At 40.6% G+C, this 23,428-nt stretch overlaps 2 protein-coding genes across 3 annotated transcripts in view; one reads left to right on the top strand and one right to left on the bottom strand.

Moving 5' to 3' along the window:
• Nucleotides 1-1,268: 1,268 nt before the first annotated feature.
• aggf1 (angiogenic factor with G patch and FHA domains 1) lies at nt 1,269-9,954 on the bottom strand. Of its 2 annotated transcripts, XM_080728492.1 has the most exons (16): nt 9,887-9,954; nt 9,736-9,799; nt 8,217-8,414; nt 7,712-7,811; nt 7,442-7,611; nt 6,744-6,875; nt 6,397-6,591; nt 4,977-5,397; nt 4,441-4,549; nt 4,087-4,138; nt 3,831-3,932; nt 3,357-3,522; nt 2,908-2,996; nt 2,692-2,819; nt 2,500-2,599; nt 1,269-2,388 (listed from the first exon to the last, which is right to left on the bottom strand). In XM_080728492.1, exons 3-16 carry the CDS (start codon nt 8,409-8,411, stop codon nt 2,140-2,142), a joined length of 2,208 nt encoding a protein of 735 aa, XP_080584618.1. In that variant the 5' UTR covers nt 8,412-8,414; nt 9,736-9,799; nt 9,887-9,954; the 3' UTR covers nt 1,269-2,139. The 2 variants fall into 2 exon arrangements, with proteins under 2 accessions (XP_080584618.1, XP_080584617.1); XM_080728491.1 differs by having other exon boundaries at nt 9,736-9,932.
• A 7,840-nt stretch (nt 9,955-17,794) lies between these two features.
• The window catches only part of tacc1 (transforming, acidic coiled-coil containing protein 1), a gene marked incomplete at its 5' end in the record, with an annotated part of 19,234 nt that continues 13,600 nt past the window's right edge, over nt 17,795-23,428 (top strand). The window contains 2 exons of the mRNA XM_080728196.1: nt 17,795-17,958; nt 19,298-19,407. Coding sequence (XP_080584322.1) covers nt 17,795-17,958; nt 19,298-19,407 — 274 coding nt within the window. The remainder of the gene's footprint in view (nt 17,959-19,297; nt 19,408-23,428) is intronic.

Below are 23,428 nucleotides of genomic sequence, written 5' to 3' on the forward strand. Positions count from 1 at the left end.
GAGACTGGAGGAAGACAGCCGTTTAGAGGTGAGGTGGGAGGGAGAAAAAGGCAGCATGGATCGGCTGATAGATTGTGGGAACTCTGCAGCAGCAGTTGAACAGTCTCTGACACGCACAGGACGGTATGCTTACTAGCTAGAGGACAAAACACAGCTGTGTGTGCTGTTGACTGACTGACACACAGAAAGAAACAGGACTTCTATCGTGGTGGGGCAGAAGAAAAGTCGCAATGGGAGGCTCTTTTAGTCAGCAGAAGAAGACCAATGTGTCAACGAAACAAGCACGCCACTCCAAAAGTAGCATGTGAGTCACTTGTTTACAATCTCTGAATTTTACCACGGATTTAAAAAATCTGATTCAATGTGCGATGCAGTTGTGGTGCTCCAACCTGAAACGTATAACAGATGAAAGTCGTTGTAGCACTTTATTTCCAAAACGTATTTTATTGTATTACCCTCAGGCCTGTCTGTATGCATGCTCCTTCTGTCATGCAATATCCGTTGTACCCACTGTCAGACTTAGTGCAGTACCCCCTCATCACAGTACAGAGGCCAGTCTATGATGCCAGGACTGTCATATTGATGACATCAGGAATATCCAGTCCAGTTACAGGTATAAAAGGGACCTATATTTGTTCTAGATATATGGGGGTGGGGCAGACAAGCAGAGCTTCTGTGAATTTATAGATTGAGGATAGTAAAGAGTTAAGTATTTACACCCACCACCTCATCTCAATATTGTGCTAAACCGTGACTTGGTGTTTAAGGCTGACTGACCATTTTGAAACGAAATCCTATGAAGCGTTTTACATAGGCTGATGGTGTTTTGACAGCACCTGCAGAGCAAGCGCTCTAAACAGAATGCATTGGATGTGTTGTCACTTGTCTGATTTTCACATCCTCACAACAGAAGAGAATGATAGCTTTCAGGTTTGAAAAGTTTCCAACATTTGTTGTGTTGGTGTTTTGGTTGTATTTGCCTTCATTTTCTGAGCCGAGTGCGAGTTAATGACCTCTGTTCGAGTGTACACTTGCACACACATGCAAATATTCACACCCTCGGAATGAGCTCGGCGATAAGGCTCAGGCTGTGGATGAATGTCCCATCAAATACGATTTGACTGGTCTTGTGGTTTATATACACGAACACTTGTGTGAATGAACATTGCATTTAAACATTTCATAGTAGAGAAGCGTCCGGTCTTATGCAATCTCAATGAATCAGAAGCGACTTAAAATAAACAGTAAATATTTAATAATGTGCAGCAAGATAAATCGTTTAGGCGTTACACAAAGCAAATATGATCGGTTTAACATGATCTGCGTGAACTAATGTTCACTCATGGGGCTGTCAAAATAGAGGCATGGTTGTTTCCTCAGAGTTATGATCTCACTGTGAGAAATATATCCTGTCAATATTTGCTGGAGGCTATTCATGTGCCCTTTGTTCTTAAGTCAGCTCTGTCCTCTGTAGGCTAGACTATAGAGACATGTCTAGCCTTGTATGCACTGTAGTTTCATTTTGCTGTCAACTTAGGTTTCATGGTTCAACAGGAGTAGAAACCAAAAACATTAACAATACAATCACAGTTAACCAGCCTCCAGAGATGGGCAGTTGTGGTTAGGCAAACTTATGAAACATTTGGACCACGGTTACAATTCAGAACACTCAAATGATCGAGAGAATCCAGTGGATCTTGTCAGATCACACTTTTGAAAAATGGTTGGTGGAGGCTATGGATGCTGTTGTGGACCACCACATGTACTATGGTTACTTACTGACTTTGTTCAGAACTGTTGGGCAATCTGGAGCTTACTTGATCTTCCAACTCTGGTCTTGTGTGTACCATAAATGTACACTCACTGCTGGGTGATGATATTACATTGGATATTGCCTGGGATTTTGCTCATAGTGATGTTGTAATATAGATTAGTCAAGTTGTATTTTCCTATTCTTAGAGGTTGCATTACAGCTGAGCGTAATTCACATTACTAAATGATTGTTTCTAAAATAAATAAAAAAGAGCACATTTGTGCTTTCTTCTGAAAGCACAAATAGTCATCCTCAAAATATCATCACATTATTGAAAGAGGTATTTGGTCAAAAAGGATTAGATTTCCTTCCAATATGGACTATTCTTAACTTTGGCCATCTCCATCCCCCGGTGTGTTGGTCTCCTCACTCTTATCTGCTACAACCCAGAGTCTGGGTGACTTGTCCTTCTGTGTCTTAGGAGACACGGTGTCGGGCTGGAAGGAATCTGCAAACCTCTCACGGGCTTTCTCCCAGTTCTTCTGGGTTCTGGATCTGGTCAGGGAAACCTTGTCCACAGAAACTGCAACTCCGGCTCCTAAGCCTGATTGCGACTTCCTGATCTTCAAATCAATCTAGGAAATCAATATGAGTACATGTGGTTAGTTTGTAAAAAACAAAACAAAAAACAACAACAACACTTTACATCCGAGGCCAGTAAAATGTTAAGATTGATGCATTCTTACCGGGGCTTTCATTCCAGATCCATCTTTGCCGAGTCCCTCTCCTTTTCTCCAGCCCATCTTCTCCAACATCTTGCGTCCTTTATTAACTTCACTGATCTCCCTTTTAGAACAGAGAACAACTGAATTTATTATTTCTAATTCTGTAATTGATTTACCAACCATTGCACCACCTGTTAACTAGTGTCCACTTACACATGAACTGAAGCTGGAGCATCATCTCGTTTGAAAACGCCCTCACTGCCCACTGTTTGTCGCCGTGACTCTGCTCGGTCCTGGTACTTCGGATTCCGTCGTGTGTTGGCTTCCTCATACTCGCTACTCTGTTAACGAAAGAGAAAAGACAAGCAAGATTACCGTACTGGTTTACTGAAAGGAAATAATTTGGTTGCTGGGCATCAAAGCGCTCACCTGCAGGCCATATTTGGCTTTTATTTGTTTAAGCTCCTTCTGTCTCTGTGCTTCCTTTTCCTCTTTCGTTTGGCTGGAGACAACAGGTCCTTTGGAAAAGCGGAGAAAAGTTACCGGTAAACCTCTCGCTGTGCTGCTTTACTTTCCGCAACCCTCGTCTCAAATCGGGGTGGGTAAAGACAGATTTATACTTAGTTGCATGCTGGTATTGCATGCAGTAAATAGCAGATATACAAGCTCACACCTTGTGAGCTTGTATATCTACTATTACTGAGCCCGAGTATAACCAACCAAGTATAAATGAGACTTTACATGTCATGGTAAATAATCACTGCAGCTCAAACCCACACAGCAGGTGAAACAGTATTAAGTCTGTATTATGACAGGTCTCATCTGTCAAGAAATGCATTATCGGTTTTGAAGGGAGAAACACGTTTTGCCTCCCTCACCCGCGCTCTCGTGTCTCTTGTGTTTGCTGAGGTGGGCCATCACCTGACCAGGCTCGCATCCATCACATGTATCTGTCCCAGAGTGGATGTGGAAGGACAGCACCGTTTCTCCCATCTTCACCTCGTCACCGTGGGTCAGAGCACAGGGCTCACACTTGGTTTTAGGCTGCAGCAAGGCCAGAAAAAGGTGTTAAATGCTTTCATAACTCAAGCATTCTCTAGTTTAAAGCTTAAATAATAAGCATAACCAATATTTAATAGCAGTAAATATTGCACATAAATACAATTCAAACAGCATTTTAACTGAAATTACATTCAATTACAAAGTGTATGTTCCCAGCTAAACTAAATGAAATGCAAGGGGGAGCAGATGCATTTCATTATTGGCCAGCATATTGGTCCAAACAGCCATTGGCAATAATATGGGAAATTTCGGTTGACCCCCTAATAAAACAATGACGATCGATTACAGACCTGTAAGATTCTGTTGCCATTGATTACAGTTCCATTTTGACTGCCCTGGTCCACTAGCATATAGCCCTGCTGGTCCTGGTCGAAGTAGACCTCTGCATGGAACTGCATAGGTAAAAAAAGAATAGGATTCTGCTCTGAAATTGGCCGGTACAATAAGCATTTCAAAAGATCCACATTTGAATTCCCTGTAGTAAATGAAAGGCTCATTTTGCTGCTTAGAGGAAAATGGTAAAAATAGTCAAATGTAGATGAATACCTTGCTGACTCCCATTTCTGCTATTCGGATTGCATGGTCCATATCTTTCTCTCTGCGACAAAAGATAGAATGTCAAACACCAAACCATTATCACGATTTGTGACAAAACTCCCCCATGTGTCAAGAGTGGAGCATTACTCCTAATTATTACTGTATGTATAAATTATTTATTCTTTATCATCAAAAACCTGTAGCTGAGTATAGACGACCAGTTGTCTCTCTAATCTAGCTGCTTTGGGTTGTGTTCAATCAATCAAATGACAGTATATTATCACAGTAATATCTTCAGTTCTTCACTGAAAACAGACCTCATGATGTTTCCATGTAAAAGCATGAACATAACGAAGTTCTAACCTGCCAATGGTGGCTGGGGAGTCAGCAGTGATAATGAAGAGGGTGCCCACTTGAAGCACTGGGGACCGGACCACAGTCACTCTTACGCAGGGTGGCCAAATGTCGTTGACTGCAATGAAGAGGAACAAAGGCCATTACAGACAACAGAATGCAGAATGGCTTCTTAGGAAATATATCATGCTGTCCATCAATGGCACCAATCCTTTTGTTGTGTAAAGAGAGCATAGTGAAGTGTTTCAGAATTTCTTTTTCACCGCCATAGACCGATTTCGACTGTGTTGTAACGATCGACAAAAAAGAAAGAAAAGAAAATCTATTCTTGATTGTACGATACGACACAGTAGAAATGTGCTATTACCGTGCAGTACCTCTATCAGGGAGTGCCTCTGTTTGCCTTAGTAGTGTACAGTGGATTTGATTAGCAGCTCGTCAAACACAAATCTACATGTCAGATAAACAGTAGTAGTGTCACTGTTCACACCGCCACAGTGAGCCCAACCCCGTGAACAGAACGGATCATCCTCATCCCCCCTCACCTTCTTTATTCTCACTCTCCATCTCTGACTCTGGGTTGTCCCCAGATGACGACCAGGATGGCGTGGACGCCCATTCTCCTTCAGACTCTGTGCTGATCTCACCCTCTTCCGGTTCGCTGTTCCCGCTGGAGGAGTCGTCGCTGCGTGTGCCCGTCTTCTTCCTCTTCTTGTGTTTGTCAGATTTAGACTTTTTCTTCTTCTTCTTTGATCTGCCCCTATCATCAGAGCGTGAGCCGTTTTTCTCTTTCTTCCTCTTTGAAGAGCCCCTTTCGCTGTCGTCGCGAGACTTGGAGGTGTCTTTTCTCCTTGGGTTCGAGTCCGGGGTAGGGGACCGTTGACTCCGTTTCCTAGATGCCGTGGTCTTTTTGGGCGACTGCCGTTCCACCCATTCAATATCATCCTCCTCCATCTTTACAGCGTCCTGTCACCAGACAGTCAAACTTTACATCTCCAAAGGAATCCCCCGGAAGAAAGGCGGCTGGCTTTGTAGATCTGTTTGTTTTTGCATGGCGTTCTCATAAAGGTCTCAGTTTTCAAAGACAATTCTACAATATGTTGCCCCAAATGACCCTTAAAAAAATACTTAATGACTCCCACACTGATCTAAAACACAACCGTTTGTCTTCAGTTGAAGTGTCCAAGAAACATTTAAGGACTATGGTACTAGGGTGATGTATTGAGAACTGTTCAGTATATACACATAGGAAGAATAGTGGCCCAAATGAGTTGTTTTGAATGAAATGAATCTATTATGTAGTTAAGTGAAGCAATATCATCATCACTGTAGGGTGGAAACCTTGTATGTCTGTCTAACACTGTTACTTTTCAGGTAATGTAAAAAAGAACCTGTGTTCCAATTGATCGAATTATGTTATTATTTAGTCACTCACGTCTTGTTAGTACTTTTCATTGGTTAAATGCTAATAACTCATGGATAGCGTTGTGAGCTTGTCTATTTTTGATACTTTTGTGTGGTATTGTAGTATGACGAAGTAGGACATTCATTCATGAAAAAATATGAAATATGGAGATACAAGGTTTCTGCCCGACACCAATGATATGCTCTATTCTGTGACAAAGTACCTCTGTAAGAAGCAGTATTCCAGTAAGCGGAAATCTTCATATTAGCCAATGATTTAGTCATCTCTTGCACCTAGATCAGAGGAATAGTATTTAAGTTTAGTCTATAACTTATAGAAATGTGTATTTGAAGACTGAGACCAATAACAGTAGCCAGTGGGGAGAAGATCTTGCATCAATCTCTTCTCTTCTCTTAAGGGGAAGTGAATCAAAAGCCAGCTGCCATTCACCACAAGATTATTTTATACTACCACAAGTATAAAATACATGAACATCAATTTAATTATGTTACTTCTATTGAGAATTTTAAGTGATATATATAAACTATGTAATACCATACCTTATCCTCCTGGTAGGTTTTCTTGCCTCCCTTTTTACTTGACTTGGCTTTCTTTTCAGTTGTCCTCTTGTCTTGACAAGATTCTGCTGCAGTTTGTGAAGGCACCTCTATTTTGGAATGGAACTGGTATCGCCCACTGTCTGCATCATAGGTGTAGTAAATGCCTGTGTTGTTATCGTAGTAAAGCTGACTGGTCTGACGAAGAAAACAACAATAACTAAATTGTTATTATTCTGGTTAATGGCCTACTTTATTTTGATTTAAAATATCCAAACTAGATTCTCTTGTAAACTAAATATATGAAAAAAATATTAAATTGTGAAAATATAAGCATGCTGCAGACTAACCGAGTCATAGTAGAAGGCTGTGCTGTGGTCATAGTACATCCCAGTTGTCTCATCGAAGACAAACCCAGTCTGAGTCATGGCCTGCTCAGCTGTGGCTCTCAACATGTCAGCAATGGATCCTCCATCCGTTTCCTGAGAGAGATCATGGGTTAGTTAATTACATTTAAGTCTTCCCAAGTTTCACAATCTTATTCAGGGTTGAAATACTTGAATAATATATTAATCAATCAAAAGAAAATTAATAAAATTAAGCTTTTAGATCTCGTATCACTACACAAATGTACGTACAATTGTCTTGATCAAAATATGTGAATTCTTGTCTTTGTTGGCTCCATATTATAAATATGTTAAAAAAAAAAGTTTTGACTGCAGTGTAAATATTAAGCAAAGATGTCTATTTTTATTCAGAAAAATTGTGATGAGTATATTTAACATTTTGTAATTTATTACCCTATTTTACCATACTTAAATGGTCCAAATAAATTACATAGATGCTTATATATATAATTGATTTACAGACCTGCTGAACCAATCTAATACATTTAACTTACCAACTTGTTTAAACAAATTCACACCACTACAAGATAAATATCTTGTAGTGGTGTGAATTTGATTCAAATACAAATGAAAAGATCTGTTCACCTTCACCTCATCTATAATACCAAACATAGGCTACAGGTCAGATATACTGTATGTACCTCTGTTTTAGCTGCAGTGTTATTTTCATCATGTTGACCAGAAACGTCAACGGCCACTTCATCAGGTGGTGAAACTCCTACAGCCTGATTAGCTGCATCCAGTCCCTCTGTGCTCACATCTGTAGCTTCAGCATTCTGCTGGTAGCCCCCGTAGTAGTAATTGTAATAATCTGTCCAAAAAAACAATGTTATTTCCTTTACCGGAGACAGGCAAAGTCTTATAACTGTAATAATTAAATAACGCATGTTAGTCAGAGAAAGACCACAGACCACTTTCTGTCCATGTGTATTCCTCCGTCTGAGTTTCCACGTCAACTCTGGCTTTTTCTTTCTTCTTCCGATCGTGAATCTCAGCACTCAGCTTGTCAACCTACCGAGCATTGTTATGCAGAAAAGAAAAGCACATACAAGGCATATCACTTCATGACAGAATAATGCATTACTGATTATACAGTCAAAGAAAACTGAATATTGTGTAAAAAAGCATGCAACTGGACTTCAAGTAACTATGACTTCCAAAGGTTGACATTTCTGTATTATAAATCCTTGTTTTGAGTGGTCTCGTGTAATATTGTAATATTTATAGAAATTGATTTTGATATTCATGAGCTGTATGCCATACAAAATCTAAATCAAAACAAAAAGGTTTTGAATATTTCACTGCATTCGCAATGTATCTAGAATATATGAAAGTTTCAAATTTTGAATTATATTACAGCAGAAATGTAACTTTTAGATGGCTCTGTAGATGCTCTTTCATTTGGTGAACATTGACCTGTTTCCTCAGGTCCTCGTTGTAGCTTTCTGTGCTCCTCTGCAGCCTCTCAGACTGGTTCAGTTGTTTCTGTAACTTCACCAGTTCAGCTTGGCAGGTTTCCAGCTCCTGTTTCAATGACTCCACTTTCAGTCGAAGCTCTGCCACTTCAGGCTCTGGCCCCTTTTCGTCGCCGTCGGCATCGCAGGTCTCCATGGCCTTGGATAAGGAATCGACGATTAGCCTTAATGAACATTAACCCACTTAGAACAGGAAACCCTTTAGGGGTTTTTACCTTTAAGACAGGAACCCCTTTTGGGGTTCTTATTGCTATGTACAGCAGTGGTTCCCAAACTTTTCAGGTCAAGACCCAAAAGAGAAACTTTAGACGTTTGCCTGGGAACCAAACTAGTGAAAACAGCAGATCTACAAGCTCACAATGTAGCTTGTAGATCGTCTATTTTCACTACCTCTTAAATATTTGTTTTCTAATTTATGGAATTCCTTAGATTTTTCTTTTATTTATTAATGAAATTACTTAATTAGCTTTTTGGGTAATGTTTTATTTTAAATATTTTTTAAAATAAAACATTTAAAATATATTGTTTTTAAACAATGGGTTAATAATACTATTCCAAAGCATTGGTTCTCAACCTTTTCGGCCACAACCACCAAAAATAATATTTTTTTTTACCTGGGGAGCAGACCCCCCCAAAATAATCATATTTGAGTTGAGGCATAAGGCATTACATTTAATGACTTTGTTCCACGGATAAATATTGTGAAAAGTCGATGCGTTGTATGCTTATAGATCAGCTATTTTATTTTATTATTATATTTACAAGTAAATTGCACCTGTAGAGCGTACAATAAGACGACGTACTATAATGAATGACCATTCAGATTCAGATTCACTTTATTGGTCACTTAGATGCACTGGGTACATACATGTGAAAATCTTATGCTCGGAAGCTCCAGTACAATAAAAACATGATAATAAAAGCGTATAAAAACCTACAATAAAATACGTAATAAACACAAGGTAAGGCAATAATAATCAGTCCAATAAAGTGCATAGCGCAAAGTGCAAAGAGTTATTGCACATTCCTCACTTTGCATTTAAAAGTCTCATGGCCTGTGGGAAAAAGCTGTTCCTCAGCCTGGTGGTGCGTGCCTTGAGGATCTTTCATTTTGTCAGAGCTTCAGTTACTACTGCTGTTGCACTACAGCAATGAGTAATAATGACATATATCACATCATCAAATCATGTCACAATCAATCAATCAATCAATCAATGTCTAACGATAACAATGTTCAGATTGGTTGGTCCCAGAGATAAAACAACAACTTTTCAAATGGTCACCCGTGGCCTAATGCATACTACGTACATCGGGGGCTCTTGCAATCAACAAGGTTGAGAATCAATGCTTTAAGCTTAAACAGCCAAAAGCTGTTTCAAAGCAGCAGCAGTAGATGATGAATGGACTTGGAGGCTGTCTGGTCACACAGTCAGTCAGTGCATCACAACAACACTTCTTACCGAGGCTTGTTTTTCTCTCCTCCCTGCAGTGCGGCACTCGTTTTAATCTCCAGGGAAAATCCACCTGCAAGTTAAATAAATAAACATCATGTAACCACTCTGCATTCTCGACATATCCGAGAACATGTTTAGATGATATTGAGACAGTTACAATTATTATTATCACGTTAACAGTCCACCGTGTTCGCGACCACCATTTGCTAATTTTGCTATGAAGTTACGTCACAAGGGACGGAAGCGGAAACCAACAACATGCTATTCTTCCTCTGTTGTTGATGATGGCGCTTGCTAAACGATTTGAAGCGCAACACTGCCACCTACCGACCGGCAGATACCTTCTCTAAAACAGTGGTTCTCAAACTTTTTCATGTCAAGGAGCCACAAATTGACACTTATTAGCCCGTGGACCCCCATTTGAAAAGATATGCCAGGGACCCCCATAAGAGAAGATTTTTACAGTATAGTGATTCTCAACCATTTTAATGCCAAGGACCCCCAGTTTGACAATTAGGCTACAGACTCCCATTTAATGGCATTTCTATCTCTGGGACCCCAATTTATATTGTAAAATCAATGAATGAATGTAAAATGTAACTTTAAATGTGTACAAATGTAACCAAATGGACCCGTTCCATTTGTACATACCCATACCCTCCCTGGAATTCTCTCAAGGACCCCTGGGGGTCCCCGGACCTCACTTTGAGAACCACTACTGCTCTAAAAGACTATTCATCTCCAGAATTCCCTATTCCGACGTAGTGATCACCATCATTTATCTAATTGTATTTGTTTGCTATTGCCATTGTGGTATTTATGTTAATTGTAAGTAGTTTTATTAAAGGCATTTTAAATGTCCACCGTCCAATCTGTGATTCAGAGATGTAGCCCCCAGTGTATCTCTCTCTCTCGCACACACGCACACACAGGCAGGCAGGCATGCAGGCACGCATGCACGCACAATATTAACCAGTAAGATGCCCTAAGGGTGAGAAGCGCACATGGGCGCGCGTGCAGCCGTGCACGCATCTGCCTGGGTGACAGCAATAAGTTCAACAAAACTACCGACCCGACTTGTGTCTCCGATTTGACTCAATAAGTTCTCTGGACAACAAAAGATTTCCTTTCCTTTCACAGCAGGTCCAAGTGTTTTGATTGATTGATTGCTTGGTTGATTGAATACTTTATTAGCAGTTCGCATGGGAAAAGCACAGAACAGTAACAGTTCAGATACAAGGTCTACTAATAGGATTTACGTAAACCCAAGAAATCACTATGGCTTGTTTACATTGGGGTCCTTTTGTTCTCATTTCATTGAGTACATTGAGAGTTTCTTGGCCATTGTGCTGCTCCTGTATTGTCTCGCAAGTCGCAACTAATGCTCTAATAAATGAAGTAATAAATCATAGCTACTGATGGCTAAACTTTGATTTAGCCATGCCTTGCTTGCAACAGTGTGTAGGTTGTGTCACAGTGTCACAATCTATGTCGCCACTGGATGGCACTGCAATACATGTGATGTCAGTCATACAGGGCTTTACTGTTAGTGTAGTAGTAAATTAGCTGTTGTTTGTTGAAGAGCTCAGCACATCTCTGGGAGGATGTGGTCTATGTACAACTTCCTTGTTTTCATGTTGAAACAGGACTGTCAATCTTCATTTTGCATCTGCTGGTTGAATCCATTAGCTGCAGTGTTCTGACATCATACAGTGTCTTTCATCAGTTTTACAGCTAGACTACTATAATGTATTTCTTTTTAGGGCTGTCATCTCTGTTTTGTTTCTATAAAGAGTAGAAAGTGACTGGATATCATATCAGTGCTTTAAGTTCAAATCACACTTACTGACACGACAAGATAGGTGACAGAACATGAACTTGTAATGTAATGCGAAACTGTCAGTCACCGAATTCACCAGATACATTTGACCTCTCCCTGACCTGTTCCTTAATATGCACACATTCTCATACACTTTTTCTTTGGGTGATCAGCATTAACTTAAGCCCTTTTCCTTCTTGTCCTTGATCCCCATCCACCTTCTAACCACATATTTCTGTAGAATACCAAAACGCTCACCCTAAAACACAGTCACCCAGGGCACAAATCCAGCAACCTCAGAGTGGTCTTTACCTAGTATTCCTAAACATAACATCAGTAAACTATGCCTAAACCTAACCTTATTCCTAACCGTCCTTAACCTCTGTAAAACAGTGCCAAAACCTAACCCTATCCAAAACTTAACCTCAATAAAACTATGCCTAAACCTAAACGTATCCTCAGTAAAACAAATACAAGAATACAAGAACCGCCCCTGTCTGAGGTCGGCGGGAAGAAATGGGGGCGAGCATGTTTTGGGGTGAGCTGAGCGTTCTGGTTACCCGTACTTCTGTACTATTCTTTAGCAACTTTCAACCTCTGATAGCTCTCCTTGCTTGCGTAGGAGTTGGCTTGCCAAAGTATAGGCCCTCTCTGTCTGTACCTATTTCTGGACTTAGAGGAGGAAGTGCTGTTATGCAATGCTTCAGTTGAGGCATTGTTGTCCAATACTTTCAGGACGCCTTTCAGTCTCTACCTTGAGCAACGCACAGTGAGTCTCTGTTTTGCAGTGATGTAAAGTAACTAAGTACATCTACTTAAAGGGGAAGACCACCCATTTTCAATATTGAACTATGTCATTAATATACCTTAGAGGAGTTGTGTGGAAATAAAAAAAAAGTTCCCCCTCTTCTGTGTTGCTTAGAACTGGAGGATTGATTTTGGGGTTTGTATAGTAAATTACAACTTGATGACATCACACATTGTACTTTACAATACAAACCCCAAAATCAATCCTCCAGTTCTAGGCAACACAGAAGGGGGGGAACTTTTTTTGGAGCGGTGAAAGCGCTCCCAATAGACAGGTATGTCCGTGGGTGGCTATGTGGCTGGCTGGCTATGTCTGTAGCCTGGCAATACCTTGAGTGGCCACACAAGTTAAAGGAGGGGCGCACACACACACACACACACACACACACACACACACACACACACACACACACACACACACACACACACACACACACACACACACACACACAGACAGGGTATAGCTGCTCAGATTCACCGCTCCACTTCGAACCGAGGTTTGATTTTTCTATTTCCACACAACTCCTCTAAGTTATATTAATGACATATTTCAATATTGAAAATGGGTGGTCTTCCCCTTTAAGTATTTTCTGTACTTTTACTTCTACTCCACTAAATCTCAGAGGCAAATATTGTATTACTGCACTACAATCATTTGAAAACTTTAGTTACTAGTTACTTTGTAGATTTTGATTCTTATTACAAAACATACATTAACCACTTCAACCCTATATACATTTTGTCCATTTGAAAATAGACAATCTACAAGCTCACAAGTGCATTGTCAGCTTGTAGATCGGTTATTCTTTTACACATTTGAAAACTTGAAATGGGACAAAGTAAATGTTGAATTCTGGACTTGTAACAGAGTATTTCTACATTGCCGTATTGATACTTTTACTTAAGTAAGAAATGTGAGTACTTTTCCCACCAGTACTGTTGAACGTCTCTATGGGTTTGGGTGATCTACAGCCTGTACAGCGACACTGCATGGGGATGTTACATATGTTAATATTATTTATAGAAACGTTATGCAATGTTGTGTCTTCATGCTGTGTTGTTTACTCATACTTGGACATCGCAGTGAACTTTGTAGTTACTGTACATTACGGTATATCAGTGGTTCTCAACCTTTTCACGCCACAACCCCCAAAATAATCATAATCATATTTTAACTGGGGACCCCTCACCCTGACGAGCATTAAGAGTTGAGGCATTACATTTGGTATAACCAGGTTCTATTGTGAAAATAGCTTTTTAACAATTTCTTCCTCTAATATTTGACAATTTGGCACATTTTTAATTTGTTATTTTATAGGTTAAATTGTCACTTTAGAAATGTGCATACACCTCTATATACAATTAAACTTTATGTTGATTTGTTAACTGTTGAGTGAGAAAACAATGTTGCACATTAAGTTAATCATTTAGGGACCCCCCAAAATAATTTGGGGACCCCCCTGGGGGTCTCGACCCACAGGTTGAGAATCACTGCATTATATCAGGGCCAAGCTGTTGGGAAGACACTGTTATTGGACTGTTAACCACTTAAACTTTTATAGAATCCCCCAGGGGTCTATACTAGGAGTGGTGGAAAAAGTAGTCAAATCTTTTATGTAAAACTATCAATACTGCAATCAATGTAGAAGTACTCTGTTACAAGTAAAATTAATTTCCGAAAATCAGAAACACTCTTAGTAAAGTAAAATGTGTAAATGTTACTTCACACCACAGTCACCACTGTATACTACAAGGACCTTTGCCCAAAATCAGCTGATCTACAAGCTCACACTGTGTTGCCTGACTTACGTCCCAGAAAAGGGACGCTATAGGGTTCATGTGGTTAATTCAAGCTCACATTCAGAGTTCAGGCTACACACGGCATAGTGTCCTCTGTGACATCTGTGCTGAGAAAGACAGAATTCTACCAGAGTGTTGTCAACCAAGAGATACTTAATGATAAGGCGATGGTGGTGGTCTCATGGTTGCAGCAGATTTCTCCTGGCTCCAGTCACTTTGAAGTCTCTGTTTTCCCCATAATGTTTTGCAGATTTGACCAAACAGCGTTTGAAATCTGAGCCCCTTCTGTGTGTAGTTGTGCTTGAAATACAAAGAGGAACGTCAGAATCACTGCCAGAGCAGTAGCAGCACTCCCAGTGGTAATATTGGTGGTACTCTTAACCACTTAAAAACTCTATTCTTAGTAAAAGTCTGTGGTGGAAAAAGTACTTAAAGTGTCAAAAGTAAAAGGACTCATTGTGCAGAATGTCCCATTTCAAGTTTTCAAATCTATAAAGATCTTTTGAAAATTGCAGATCTACAAGCTCACAATGCATCGCAACACATTGTGAGCTTTTAGATCCTCTATTTACAAATGGCCAAAATGTACTGTACATAGTTTTGAAGGGGTTCGTTCATTCATGTATGTTTTGTAATAATAATCAAAATCTACAAAGTGACTACTAACTAAGTAACTAAAATTCTCAAATAAACGTAGTGGAGTAAAAATACAATATTTGGATCCGAGATGTAGTGGCGTAGAAGTAAAAGTATTGGAAATTGGAAATACTCAATTAAAGTACAAATACCTCAACATTTTACTTAAATACAGTACTTAAGTAAATGTACTTAGTTACTTTACACCATGGTAAAAATGGCCCTGAGCTACAAATGTAGCGTATTTTACTTGGAACGTTTTTTTCCGTCAACACCAAGTCTCTTTGCCAAAAACAGCAGATCTACTGTACAAGATCACAATGTGTCGCAACGCTGGTAGATCGGCTATTTTTGGCGAATGTTCTCCCCAGAATAGGCTGAGTGGTTAAAGAATTGTCCCTCGTGGAAAGAGGCATGTGCACAATGCACATGCACACTTACACACAGTTGCTTTTACTCTTGCCTATTCAACCTGTCCAAACAGTCTCCCTGTGTTGAGTCAACGACCACAGATTTGTAAAACACGATGCATCAATGCTGAGATGTACAGTATAGTACAATTAAGCTTAATAACTATAAATGTGTCTGAATATGGCAATAACATAATAGAATATACGGACCGGTTATGTAACATTGTGATCCCTAGCTACCATGTGTCCCTAAAAGGCACCCATGTAAATACAGATCTCAAGATTCAGATTCATAACATGTTTATTAATACGTTTATTTTCTTCATGTGTTGATGAGGGATCACAGATGGCACACATGGTCACATTGGTGAAGATTTATGAGATAACAGTAACTATAGGGCTGCAGCCTGCAACTATCGATTATATTCTTAGTTTTCATTCTATCAACTTGGATTCATAGAATAACTGTGAAGTGCGTTTTAGGCTATATTTATTATCGATGCAAACATTTTTTTTATAATCAATTTAAAAAAGAAAAATATAAACATATTTATTACTTTATTAAAAAGTATATATATATTTAATAATCAATTAGTTTGATTGACTGTTGCACCCCTCATAGTAACCCATAGTGTATTCCTCTGGTAAGCCTTTGGCGACTGTCATAAAAAAAGGACTAAAAATGTTTGCACAAAGGTTCAAGTGTGATCAACGCATTCCAGAGATAATCTATTTGAATAATGTGTACCTTATGATTCCTACCAGCATGTAATCAGAAACAAACATGAATCGCTCAAATTCCTCTCAGCCCAATCTCTACTGGACCCAGACAGTAAATAAGTGGAGAGAAGTTTGCCTCCGCCCTCTCTCTCTCTTTTCTCCTCTGTAATATGGAAACTTTGAGCCTGATTGAAGCACGTGTGTCTCTCCTCCACCTCAGTGGAAACTCAGGCGGAATCTGGCTCCTGAAAAGCCATTGCAAACCACACTCAAGATTCTCCAGCCTGTAGAATAACACAAGACAATACACAGGAAACACTTGCTAACATACTAATTCGACAACATTTATATCACATATTATGCTACGACTGTAGCATAATAAGAATGCTAGTATGTTCTACTCAAGTGCTGAGTCCCCTGTTTCTTGACTTAAAGTAGAAGCAAAATGGGTGCCCCGGTTTCTCACCATGTACTGTAAGGGTGCAGGCCATATAAATAAGGCTATAACCTTCTCACATCTGACCCTGTTTCGAGGCACCTTATTGCTCCGTCCTTTCCTATCTCACTGTATCTGTCTGAAATAATAAACAAAGCATACATACCAGAAATACATCTTTAAAAAATAAGTGCAAGCAAGATTACTTGTCGTAAATGATTCAACTAAAGGTACAAAAGTAACAGTTAGTTACATAATTGATCACTGTGAAAGGGCCTGTGTGGCTCTATTTCAATATGAATAGAATACGTCAGCCAAACTCTTTACATTTCAGTGATGCAAAGAGTGACCATCTTTTCTTAGAAATCTACTTATTAGTGAAAGTTCATGGAAAAAGCTGCTCAGTTACAGTAACTATTGTGATAAGTCACTTTCCATCCATCGTTTAAAATAACAAAAGAGCATTTATCTTGGTATTTACTGAATGTCGTTGGCATTTTGGGTGACATTAGTTATTCTACAGAACAGTCAAATCCTCAGGCACATCTATCAGGGAGATGAGACTGGTCTTTCCTCAAATATGTACAGTACAACAGTACCCTGTTTATTTGTATTTGACTCATACTACTGTGCATAGTGGACAACATACTTCTTGTCAGTCAAGCAAGGACTGCCCTGAAACATTAACTTAGGTAAATTGGATAACACACATACTTCAACGCAGGTGGATCTCCAGAGGCTATGTAACAGAACAGGTTACCCTTGTTCTGCCATTGGATGAGAGACGTACGTTTTAACAGTTAACCAGCCCGGGGCGGTAGGGGTTAAGCTCCGGCCCCACATTCCTAACCTCTCTCTGGGCTGTAAAACCACGGTGGAGCCCCACCAGTTCGGTTCCACTTCTCCTCCTCCTGTGTTTGTTTTCTCGCTCCCCCTCCTTCTACTTTTTAGAGTGGAACAGCAAGCCCAGGCCGGGAGATACCATTCTCGAACCCACAGGGGAGAGCAGCCTGACTGCATGCATCTGTTCAAGTCACAGGCTTCCTGTCTCTCCCCTCTTGTTCTCTGCTAGTGGACTGACTCAGAGGTGGACGGGGGCAGGGGAGAGAGAGAGAGAGAAGCATTTTGGAAGCCAGCTGATCAGAGGCAGAGCTGTGGTATTCTGCCTCAGAGACAGAAGGAGGAGAACAGAGCGTGACAGAGTTGGAGCGTTTAGTCATCCAAGAAAACACCCAGATTGAGCCTTGGCAGTGGGCGAAAATAGTGAAAGGAAATGGTGACTAATACGAAGAAGCAAATTACGTGGAGAACTATGAGAACAGTTGCTTCACTGGACATTTGAGGAACGAAAAGCCGAGAGGAGAAACAGATTTTCTGTTGGAAAAGAGTCTTGTTTTGGACACACAAGCGTGGAACCTGTGGAAGACTTCTTGAGACATGTCTTGGCTGTCCCCCGTGTCCTGGGCCAAGTGGACATGGACGGCGGTGCGAGGAGGAGAAGGAGAGGAGGATGAGGAGGAGGAGAGGCGGGAGGCTGGAGAAGAGGGTGGACGTGGAGAGACAGGAGGGGAGGAAGAGGAGGAGAGATCTCAAGGCTTTAGGCGAGTTCCATGCCAACAGTTGAGCCTCCGGACGACTGACTGTGTTGTTTTCATGCTGCTGACTGGAAGACAGACAGACTGAGAGAGTGTGTGGGTGTGTGTGTGTGTGTGTGTGGGGGGGGGGGGGGAGCTTTTCCACAAGTGGTGGGGTTTACTGTATGTAGTCAACATATTGTTGTTGTTAATTTAACTCTGAAAGTGTAAACATTTACTTGTAAGGGTCTGTGTAGAGGAAAAAGGAAAACAGACTGGGAGGCGACTGAGGCCGTTGAGAGATTTAAAAGAACAAACACATTTGTAGTACTGCTGCCCAATGGGACAACACATATTTATGGTTGTCACTTGACAATGTGATGTGGGATGGTGGGAACGTTTAGCAGAAAAAGCATCAAGGGTAGGTAGTGTCACTGCGGTGTGGTGATGGGCTCTGACGTGGAGAACAAACCAATGGAGAATGTTTTGCTATGCCTTGTTTCCTCATTTCTGTGGCTAGTAGGGAATAATGCACTCCAGCACTGACGGGTACAAAACAGTCTAATGATGTACATGCATGCACGCACAGAAGTACTGTATAGTTGACATAACGATCATGTCAGTTTCTGCTCAGTTTTTTTTTGTATCACAAAACGTACCTTTAGTTTCTGTTTCTTGCTTGAGAGGGTTAGTATAAAAGTCAGTCGGTTTACTTCTCCAACATCTGCTGTATTTAACACTTTGTTTACTTTAACGCTCTTGTGAGAGCACAGCCAAACACTACACTAATGCTAAATCAGGAAGTAACACGTATCCATTCTTATCAAATCAGCAGATCACAACTTACAGTATATACGTAACTCAGAAATGTATAACTTGTTTAATCTTTCTAAACAAGTTCATCTGGGCTGTGCAGAATCCTCGGCCTAAACATCAAGTTGTATATTGAAAGGAAACTGGCCAAATCCTAAATGCAATCTTACTTTCCCTTTCTGACACTGTGCTGGAAAACAAGACATAATGAGTTTTTGTCTTTCCTATGCAGCCCACAAAAAGTCTTGGAATTGGCTTACAAACTAAAATAGCAATAGTAATTTAGTTCCTGCTTTCATATTCTGGGAAGCCTCAGGGTCATGTTTTGTCTGGAAGGATGCGTATTTACACTTTCACTTTCTAAATTAAATTAAAATGGGGAAAACTTTTAGATCATTAGATTTGCTGGTATTTTCAAATGCCTTTAAACTACAACGAATGCTACCTGTACTCAATGTGTATCCTCAGGTAAAACTAAAGTAATGTAGTTTAAGTATCACCTCCACTCTTTGTGTTATTTTGTCTGAAGTCTCCCTCTCTCTGGTTCCTACAGCTCTGACTCGGAGGGCCACTTTGAGACCCCTGAAGCAGCCTCTCCAGTGCATTCCCCTCTGAAATCCCCAGGACAGCTGGAGGACAACATCCCTGATGCAGCCGCAACAGGTGAGACCACTGCTTAGTGTATGTTACACAAATGTACAACCAGTGTTGTATTGGTCGTGTCACGCGGGTAAACGAGCATGAGCACGCGCAGTCGCGCACGCCCATGCATCGGTTAGAAACAACCCCTAAGTTCACACCTCAGCAACGTTTACAAAAGCTGTAATGTCACACCAGGGTGATATAACAAAGGAACAAGCCTAGATGCATATCTACAGTCCATTGTCTGTTAGCTCCTGTAGTGTAGGTGTTAAGCAACGTGCGCGTGACACCATTTAAATAGAGTAGTACCCCCAAAGATAAATTCACCAGTACAACACTGTGTACGACCAATAAGAAACAAAGGAAAAAGCATGCTAATAAAGGTTAATTCAATGTTTCCTGAAGGTCTGTATGAACATAAAGAACTTCATTGCACTGAGCAGCAGACATTATATAATACCATCTTCACTGGCACGTTCTGCCTTCACGTGGAGAGCGACTGCCTCCTTGATGTTGCCATGGCAACAAGACAGTCTTTTGAAGTCCCTCTGGACAGAAAGTGCATGTGTATTTTTCATGTTGGGGGAATAGGGGTATATGCTCATTTGCACATTATTTGCATGTTTGCAGTGTCTGATTTCACGGCTCCGTTTTGGTTGGGTTTGTACACACTCTCAGGGTTAAACGAACGCTAAGGATTTTACGGTGTAAGTGGCCGTGCATACTGAGTTCTTCTTGGTTGTGATGATGCTGACAGCAGTGTCATTATTGTGAGCTGAATGGGTGGGAGGAGCCTGGAGAACAGAGTGTGGGAATGTCCTTTGGTCTGGAATTCAGCAGGTTAGACAAAAGCACAGGCTCAGTTGGCTTTTCCATTGGTCAATGGGACACATTGGGAGTCGGGACAGGTCAGATGCTTTCCGTTGGTCAATGGGACAGGTCAGAGTGCGGAGAAGAGTGACTGAAGGTGTTACTAGGGCTGTAACTATCAATTATTTTCGTAGGGATTATTATATCAATAACTTTTTCAATGAATCGAATAATTGAGAAGCACATTTTTATTTACTTAATTTTGTATTTATTAACAAATCGATTACCCATATAAGTGTCATATTACACTTTGTCGCAATATTAGTGAAAATAGCTGATCTGCAGTACAAGCTCACAACTCGAGGGACAACTGTGTACCATCTACCATGTCTATTCTGTATACTGCTACTTTCCAAGCTTGGAAGGTAATGGTAAACAGACTGTATGTAGTAAACCCAAGCAGAATTCAGAAGTACACGTTGTTAAAATCAATTGAGTAGGGAGGAGGAGGAGCAGAAGGTGGCGTTTCCTTCGCCTTCGACCACAAGCATCCCATCATGCAGCCGTGGAGAAGGAACTCTTGGCTGAGAAAAAGGCTGTTCTTGGCTGAGTGGAGCCAATGTGCCTCATGAAACTTCTTCTAATGTAAACATGCAGAAGGCTTTGTTTTGTCTGTGCCTATCCAAGGTCTCCATTACCCAGGCTATAATGTTGGACGACTAGTAAATGTTTTCTAGATGTAGATCTAAGTCGTGAGTTACTCCCACAACACCAGGGCACTGACAGCAGCAGCAGAGCTTAATTTGGTAATGTTGACAACTGTAATACTTTGTCCTAAACATTTAAGAAAGTGTAAACTCTAGTTAGCCAGATGTTGTCAGATGTATTATTAGAGGGTTTGATAGATTGATACAATAGATGAATAGAGGACTCGTTTTGGAGTTTGCCATTGCATTGCAACCTAATTTGGTTAATGTTAATTACTAAATGGGAATGCAAGCCACTGAAGCCAGTGAACCATGTGGCCCTAAGGTCAGGAGTCTATCTCCTGTTTCCTTAGCGTGAGGCAGCTTGGTATACCAGACAGTACATCTCCAGCCATGATACACAAGTACCGACCCTGGATATGACACTAGTCAAACACACTTAAACCCCACATGACCAAGATCCGCACCATGGGGGAGCGGGCCTTCTGTTCAGCTGCTCCTCGGCTGTGGAATGCCCTCCCTGACCATCTGAGAGCACCACAGTCTGTTGATGCTTTTAAAAACCTTTCATTTTAACAAGCCAATTGCCTACTTTTTACCAATGCCTTGTTTGTTTTTAAACCTTTGGTAAAACTCAGCCAGGGACTAAACCACAAACTCCCAGCCTCAGGGCAGACACTAAGGCCACTGAGCTACAGTAGTGCATATTGTAGTTGTGGCTAACCAAACTAGGTTTGGTTAGATTTAGGCGTGTGAATTTGCAAGCATTGATGAGTGACGCACCCTGCAGACAACTGCTCTGGCTCATCTACACCTAACACACCTATTATTCATTTGAATAGCTGCAGCTGTGTTTCATACGAGTCTGCAATGTTTTTACCATTCTGTAGTTTTTACCCGGTACTACAAAAATCTACCCTAAAATGTCCCTTTAACGACTTTCAACCTGTAAAATATCATACAGTATTCTACTCATTGTAGATCTGCCAATTATGCTACTTATTTTGGGCATTCATTTATAAATAAATATGAAATAGAGATACAAGATGGTCCGACAGCAACAATATAGTTCATGCAGTTCATGATCCAGAAACGAACAAATGAGAAACTGGCTTACAGTTTGGGCAAACATTGGCTCACACTGATATCACAGTGGACAATCCCTCATCAAATCACTAACATTTGTTTATCATAATACATTTTTAAAGAAAATGACACAGATGTGGAAGGATTCAATTTTTTACATCAAATGTCAACACAAGATCAACCTTTAATTGTAAACTAACAGAAGCCATGTTTGTCCTCATTTTGACCTCCCTCAGCATGTGAACACGTCTTCTGTCACTCACTCTCTCTCTCTGTCTCTCTCTGTCTCTCTCTCCCCCCTCTCTCGCTCTCTCTCTCACACACACACACACACACACACACACACACACACACACACACACACACACACACACACACACACACACACACACACACACACACACACACACACACACGTGTATGCATGCAGTGCTATAACACAATACTATATACAATGTATTGTGTTATAGATAGCATCAGTATTGTGACTAAATGGTTATGGAGATGCATGTGGATATAAATATATCAGGTTGTTGCTCATCTCCTAGCAACATGAATAATATTCCATGTACACTGTGAGCATGACAGTCATGCTAAAATATGTTGATATCTCCCAGAGCCCAGAGGGCACTGATTACATCATGACAGTCACTCAACACATTAACATTATCTGTCATTTTATCAAAATGCACTGTTTAACTGTCTTGGCCTTTACTGTCAAATAAAAACATCACCATGACAACAGGTGCTCTTGGACCAGTTGGCATGGTAGCAGCCTGCACTCAGAGAACCAATCAGTTGTCGCATACCCCTTGGTTTAGATTCCTATTGGGCAGATTACTAAGCAGGCAATATTAGTGAGAAAGGAATCTCCAATCCAATAAATATCCATGGCTCTAATAGTAATAATGCAAATAATGTATCTGCCTGTCCTTGACACATCTTGTCTCTGTTTTGTGTGTGTGTGTGTGTGTGTGTGTGTGTGTGTGTGTGTGTGTGTGTGTGTGTGTGTGTGTGTGTGTGTGTGTGTGTGTGTGTGTGTGTGTGTGTGTGTGTGTGTGTGTGTGTGTGTGTGTGTGTGTGTGTGTGTGTGTGTGTGTGTGTGTACGTGAAATGTGTCCTCTGCATTTAGCCATCATATAACTACCAGGAGTAGTGAGTGTCTGCCCTGAGGCCTGAGGCTTGAGTTATACTGTACCTAAGACTATTAAAACAATGGTAGTCAATACCTTCCTGCTTAGCACTCAGTATCAAAGGTTGAATTGGGGGTAATCCCTTGTGGCATACTTGTGTCATATCCTGGGGCTGTACTTTTGTATCATGGTGTGAATGTACTGGTATATGAAGCTGCCTCACGGATATAGGAGATAGGATCCTGACCTAAAGGCCACATGGCTCACTGGCTTACAATATGCATCCCCATTAGTAATTAACATGAA

This window comes from Nannobrachium achirus, assembly GCF_963921795.1.
Source record: "Nannobrachium achirus genome assembly, chromosome: 6".
In the NCBI taxonomy this organism is placed as follows: domain Eukaryota; kingdom Metazoa; phylum Chordata; class Actinopteri; order Myctophiformes; family Myctophidae; genus Nannobrachium; species Nannobrachium achirus.

Coding starts and splice junctions, on each gene's coding strand:
- aggf1 (XM_080728492.1), bottom strand. CDS start 8,411: ATGGAGACCTGCGATGCCGACGGCGACGAAAAGGGGCCAGAGCCTGAA. Junction 7,612..7,711: donor ATACACATGGACAGAAAGTG/GTCTGTGGTCTT, acceptor TTTTTTGGACAG/ATTATTACAATTACTACTAC. Junction 6,876..7,441: donor ACACTGCAGCTAAAACAGAG/GTACATACAGTA, acceptor GATCTCTCTCAG/GAAACGGATGGAGGATCCAT.